Source organism: Pelmatolapia mariae, linkage group LG2 (assembly GCF_036321145.2).
Source record: "Pelmatolapia mariae isolate MD_Pm_ZW linkage group LG2, Pm_UMD_F_2, whole genome shotgun sequence".
Lineage (NCBI taxonomy): Eukaryota > Metazoa > Chordata > Actinopteri > Cichliformes > Cichlidae > Pelmatolapia > Pelmatolapia mariae.
The window spans coordinates 28,087,499-28,094,200 of NC_086228.1; the positions used below are offsets into that span (position 1 = coordinate 28,087,499).

Below are 6,702 nucleotides of genomic sequence, written 5' to 3' on the forward strand. Positions count from 1 at the left end.
AGTTGCAGACTCACCACAGACTTTGATTAATGACACCTCCAATTAATCAAGTATCTGTAGCAGGAAAAGAGTGCAGCAGCTCGAGTGCAGGGGCCATGCAAAATATTCAACACTCTTTAAAGAGTGTGTCCACTGCAGCACAAGAGCAAGCAAGAAAATAGAGAGAAAACACCATTCTTTAAGTGTAGAACTGAAGTGTAATTGGGAAAGAAGTAACAGGTAATGTCCCTGAGAAGACCAAAACAGCTGATATATATATAACTCGTGTAAAATGCGGATTTCTCCATTATGTTTTAACTTTTTTTTTTCCCAAAATCAATATGCTGCACTATTATTTGAAGTGACGTCTTTCATTGCAATCAAATGAGCACTGCAGTCTACCTGGATTCAGTCCCACACACTCCTGGCTTATCTAAATATTCAGAATAGTGCACCAAATATAAGGCTGAAAATAGTCCTTTGCAAATACCATTCTTGCTCCTTTTGCTAAAAAAATTTGGCTGCTTCATTGTTTGTCACAGCATGATGTTCATTTTATGGTTTATGATCACATTTAGAATAAAAAATAAATATGATTTAGGGAGTGGTTACCTTCTGATTGACTGTTAGCTACAATATGAGTAAGAAATGCTTCTTATCTTTTTCCATTGAGATCATCCCTTTGCTTTTGATGTTAACAAGTCTTCACAAACTGATCGGCAAAAACATGATGGTTACAGCCATCTTTATTATACAGTCTTTCATTTACTTTACTTTCTCATTTACTGCTAGTACTAACTAATACCCAGTCTGTTGCTGGTGTGTTTAAACTGTAAATCTTTGATAAAAATTGATTTGTCAGATGATCTAGTCTTATTATTAATATTTATCACTCCTGTCCCTGCTTTAAAACCAAACCTTTTTCATCGCTTTCCTCCATTTTTTTTGCAGTCCTCTTGTGTTCCCTTTTTTCAAATTCCTCTTTTTTCCTTTGCACTCTGTTCCTCTCACCCTGTTTTCACCCAACCTCTCTTCAATTTTTCTCTCCTCGTTAGATCATGGCTGAGAGGAAAAGTGCCAAGGCTGCAGCTGGCAGCTCCTCCCAGAACGGCTCCGACGTACCCCTGCAAGGTACATGCATGCACAGTCGTGTGTTTATCACTTCAGAGGACATTAGAAAAAAGAATTAGGGTAACTATAACCATAATACTAAGACCTTCAACATAAGCATTACATGATAAGGATTTTTTTATCCTTAGAAGAGAGAAAAAAACTCCCCACATGACTTTATGTAACTCTCTAAGGAGATTTATGTGCATTTGGAATTGTAAGCTTATCATTTCTTGTCTTATAGCATTTATCCACATCTGAAACCACGTATATGCTTCTTAAAAGATGGCCTCACTGCCTGAGGATCAGCTGTGAACATTTGTTAAAAGAAAAGACAGCAGTGTTAGGTTCACTTACATTCAGATAACGCTGACACCAGAATAACTCCTCGCCATAAACTCCTCACTCAACAGAGCTTTATCCTCACAATAATTCTATTCACTGTTTTCCATTTCACTAATTCCCACCGCTTGTTCCTTTTAGTCCCAAATAATTATAGGAAGACAGCAGAAAAAGCCACGACACAATTCATCCTTTGCTATAACTTCAGCTGCCATGCGTATCTGCTGAGCATGAGGGTTGGGGGGGGATGCTCTGACATCAGAATATAAAAGAACTATATCGGCTCTTCACTTGCAGAGGCAGTCGACCTCATTAAAACCCAATTAGTGTTTCTTTGAGGCGAGGCCTGGTACTCCACAGCCCCCCATCCCAAACCCAGGATCAAAGAACTTCATGGTGGAAGATCCCTCACATCTTTTGTAGCTGTAACTTGCGTGAACTCATAGATTGAACTCATACACTTTTCATTAAAAATGTTGGTACAGTGTAAGGTGTTGCCCTTGAAATGGATAGAATGGCCTGTTAGCTTGAAAACTTGGCTGGGTTTTTATTTTTCCTTCTGTGTGTGGAACATAGTTTTCGACTGGATTAGATCTCTTTTTTGGGTAGCTGGTAGTGCATAATCCTGTGTTGGGACACAATTGAGGAGATTAGCACCAAATGATTTGGGATGAGTACCAGCACTAGGATAATCGCCTCGGTGTTCTCATCGGATCAGGCCTGTCTGAGCTCTGCTTTAAAACAGAATTAATGTAAGAAAACTCTTTCACAATTCATTCTTCGTGTAAGTACAGTTCGGAAAGCTTTAGTGCCCTGAAAAGGTGAGACAACGTAAGTGTATGTAAATCTACACACTCAGATTTCTGAATTAACCTTCCCATGTTATCTGATTCCTATTGTAATTAAGTTGCTTGAGTCCATGATGTCACTGTTGGCTTTGGCTTCAGGTGCAAGTATGCTCAACTCTGAACACATCGATTTGGCTTAGTGTGGTCACATGTAACCAAAGGCCATTAAAACACTATTTTTTTAATTGTTACTATACTGTGCAAAACGTCAGAGTCAGCACTCATTTCTTTATGTTGCTTCCAAGTAGCCAGTAGTGGCTTTTTTGTAGTTTTTTTTAAAGCAGTCTTCAGCAGTAGTTCTCCAGGTTTTTGTGAAGGTCTTTCAAAGTTTTTCTTTGGACATTGGCTGCTTTTTCACTCATTTTCAGAGCAACATTTTTGTTTATTGAATCATTCAAGCATAAAAAATACAACAAACTCCTGTCAAACAGCCTGTCACAAAAGTTTCCATTTCAATTTAGTATTTTGTGGAAGACCCAGCAGCCTAGACCTATTGCAGCATAACTAACTAAGGGAGGATTCAGTGTGTCTGTCTCCTGAATCCAAACTGGGAGTTGGTTCTACAGAAGAGGGGCCCTATAGCTGAAGGGTCTGCCTCCCATTCTACATTTAAATACTCTAGGAACCACAAGTAAGCCTGCAGTCTGAGAATGAAGTGCTTTATTGGGGTGATATGCTGATGAGGTCTTTAAGATAAGATGGGGCCTGATTATGCAAGAATTTTTATGTGAGAAGCAAATTCACACATCATTTCTTCCCATTTCTTGAGTTGAATCTGTGAAAAATGCCAAAAATAATATGGTTTGACAGGCATAAAATAGTACGTTTGCACCAACATGATTCCCAAAGAGCTATTAGCTGAAAACTTTGCATATCTTTGCATGATGTGCAGCATCTCCTTAAAAAAGAGAAAACTGGACAAGTGGAGAACAAAAAAAGAAGTGACGTGTATGTGAAAATCATCTCATTAAGCGAAATATCTAGCAAAGACCTGACACAGGACTGTGTAAAACACAATGCAGGCTATTTTATCCATTATTGTTGGAGCTCCTCTTGGAGATCTGATGCAATTCTGAACGTACGAGTAGTATTGTCAGATTATTGATCCATCATGCAATACTATGTGGAAAGTCTCTGACAATAGCATCATTTTTTAGCACGATAATGATAAAAGCACACTATCAATGCAGTAAAGGTCATGGATTTGCTTCCCCAGATCATCAGAGTGGGAGCACCTTGACAGAGAATGTGGCAGCCAAAATCCAAAGAAGGGCTTTGAATGTCCTTTAAAAAGCCTGGATAACTATTTCTGAAGACTACTTAAAGAAATTAGAAGGAACCTTCCCTAAGAGAATTCAGACTGTGTAGAAATATAAAGGTGCTCTTACCAAATATTGACTTTTAAGCCAGTTAGTATTGTACAGTCTGTTTTTGCCTGTTATACTGTATTTTCATGTATGTTTGCAAATATTTTCCATTTTCCTCGCAAAATATAAAGAAATTAGGGATGTCTCAAGACTTTTGTACAGTACTGCACATTAAAGCCTCTGTGTGTACAAATTTAAACCCTGTCTGTACTGACAGTCAAAGAGTTTTCCATAACTTTTAAAGCTAATTGCACACATTATTGGATAGATGATGCAAACGTTTGTACCAACTGAGATGCAGGTGATACAACAACATTGTGTACAACACTATTTTCTGCGTACAGGCAATCATATAAGCAGGCAAGCTGTGTTTTCATAGGGAAACCACTCCAGCTCTCTTAAGCTTGCATGCTTCTGTGTTTTTTGTGCTCTAATCATGTCAACAGTGCCCCAGTATATTAAAATATTCAGCAGTGTTTGTTTATTTCTGCACTTTAAGCCAATTATCATGTGTGGACTACTCTTTTGAAAATTAGCTTTAGATGTTGTCATGTGATTAAATCTCTTGGGGGCAATCTATGTGTGTGTGCGAATGTTCAAATTTGTGTTTTTGTGTTTCTCTCTGCAGAGTTTCCCATGCCAAAGACCGAGTTGGTGCAAAAGTTTCATGTGCACTATCTGGGGATGACGTCTGTGTCTCGACCTATAGGTAAACTCAAACACACACTGGAAGACCTCGTGTAGTAGATTCTTAGATCCTAAACTGCTGAGACTCTCCTGTGTTATGTCACCAGGTATGGACATCATAAATGGCGCCATAGACAGCCTCGTGTCCTCTACAGGCAAAGAGGACTGGACTCCTGTTATACTGAGCATTGCTGATACCACGGTGGCAGTCATCAAAGAAAAGGCAAGGGAATATTTGTTGTGAATGTACTTGTCAGGCAGAGAGCAAAGTCTAACTGTCCTCTTTCATGGCTGCGCAGGAGGAGGAAGAGGAGGTACTGGTGGAGTGTCGTGTCCGTTTCCTGTCCTTCATGGGCGTGGGACGGGATGTTCATTCATTTGCCTTCATTATGGACACTGGAAGCCAGCATTTCCAGTGTCACGTGTTCTGGTGTGAACCCAATGCAGGCAGTGTATCCGAGGCTGTCCAGGCAGCTTGTGTGGTAAGCACTGAAACTGAAGTGTAAAACTGTATGTGTTGGATTTTATTGCAGCTAGTTTCACGTTTTCTTCTTTGTTTAACACTTTTGACATTGGTTGGAATATTTCCAACACTTACTCACAAAAACCTTTCCTCCTCCTTCTCAGCTTCGGTACCAGAAGTGCCTGGTAGCACGGCCGCCCTCCCAGCGTGCTGGCTCTTCCTCCTCGCCGTCTGCAGACTCAGTGACCCGGCGGGTGACCACCAGCGTGAAACGCGGCGTCCAGTCTCTCATAGACACTCTGAAACCCAAGAAACAGCCATCAGAACTCCCCCAGCAATGACCGTCACCTCTGACCACTGCACCCCTCCCCAGCCTGGAAGCCACTCACACTTTCGCCACAATAGCACTTAATCAGTACCAGCCATGGTAACCAACGATGTACATACAGTATAACAAACATCAACACAGATTAAAGGAAAGAAAAACCATTCTTGAAAATGCCTGACGATTTAAAAAAAAAAAAAAAAGAAAAAAAAGAAAATTCACCTGTTTTGTGTGAAAGAATGGAAAAGCTGCCTTCAACGGTTGAACTTTGACGCTACTTTGTCCACGTGGAACATAATTCCTCCTGTATGTGGATTTCTGAGACAGATGGATTACTCGATCGCGCATCATAGACAGGATACGGGATTACCAAGAAGATGAAAACAAAAATCACATTTCTATTTACAGACTAGTAACGGAAGCCCTCGCCAGTTTTTCTTTCCACTTCTGTCTCCTTCTGAACTCAACTGGATGAGCTGCTGTAGCCTCCCAGGACTGTGGTCACGGATATCTGACAGATGAATGAGAAAAGCATCAAGATCCTGCAGCTGGCAGCTGCCCACCAAATGGCATAAAAATGTTTCAATCCTTTCGATGAATGAGAAACTTCAAAAAAAAGAAAAGGCAAAAACTTACCATCTCCTTTAACGACGAATGAAGTGATTGTAATAATCAAGCATATGTAAATGATTGTATGGGGGAAGAGATAATTTAGGGTATAAAGCTTGTGGATATTAGAGTGACATAAGATTTTGGTGACAAAAATAATGAGACAGAAGCGGAGTTTGATTTTGCATGTTTTCTTGATGGGGGTTGTTTTATCTTGATGATTTGGGAAGACAAAAAAAAGAAAAATAGATGCTATCAGCACAAGTCATTTCCACTTGACCATAACTGGATTTACACACTGGCACAAAAAGAAAATAATAAAAATAATCCGGCCTTTTACCAAACATAATTAAAAGCTTGCTTTCTGCCTAATTTACAACACACAAATAAGGATTGTATTTTAATGAGTTTTAACGAATGGGTCCATCAGCAAAAGAAAGTTTTTAATGTGCTAAAAATGAGTTAAAATTGTAGTTTTTTTCCTGCATACATTATCGAAAAGTAATGTCACATTGCTTCTTTTAAACTTAAATCCCTCAGGAAACGTTACCACATATACCTAAAATGTACGTAGAAGCAAGAATCTCCGTTCGACTCAGCTGATGTGAAGCGTGTTCATGTGCTTGGACATTGAAAAAGATCAGATTTGTGCCATAAGCTGAGGAGAAATTCAGTAAATCCAGCCAGTGTACTCCCACTCACAAACAAATATTCACACACAAATAGCAGTAAAAAAAAAAAAAAGAGAGAGAGTGTCAGCTGTCACTGCTGTCAAAAGTTTTTAACGGCGCTCCTTTGGCCCGGGGCCACCACCTGCACTCAGTGTGAACTCTGTGAATGCAGTCTGATCTAAATGAAAACCACACTAAACAAACTAGAGAGATGCTATAAATCATTTCATTTCTGCTCTTCACCCATTTCCACACCATGTAAATGTAAGCTGTTGTGACAATAAATGCATTACCAAAAGAA

At 39.5% G+C, this 6,702-nt stretch overlaps 1 protein-coding gene across 2 annotated transcripts in view; it reads left to right on the top strand.

Moving 5' to 3' along the window:
• Window positions 1-6,697, top strand: part of LOC134644974 (amyloid beta precursor protein binding family B member 2) — a 34,534-nt gene extending 27,837 nt beyond the window's left edge. For both annotated transcript variants that reach the window (XM_063498189.1, XM_063498181.1), the window contains exons 10-14: window positions 1,035-1,110; window positions 4,275-4,355; window positions 4,441-4,556; window positions 4,633-4,815; window positions 4,961-6,697. In XM_063498189.1, the coding sequence (XP_063354259.1) occupies window positions 1,035-1,110; window positions 4,275-4,355; window positions 4,441-4,556; window positions 4,633-4,815; window positions 4,961-5,137 (633 nt within the window). In that variant the 3' untranslated portion in view covers window positions 5,138-6,697. The remainder of the gene's footprint in view (window positions 1-1,034; window positions 1,111-4,274; window positions 4,356-4,440; window positions 4,557-4,632; window positions 4,816-4,960) is intronic.
• The last annotated feature ends 5 nt before the right edge of the window (window positions 6,698-6,702 follow it).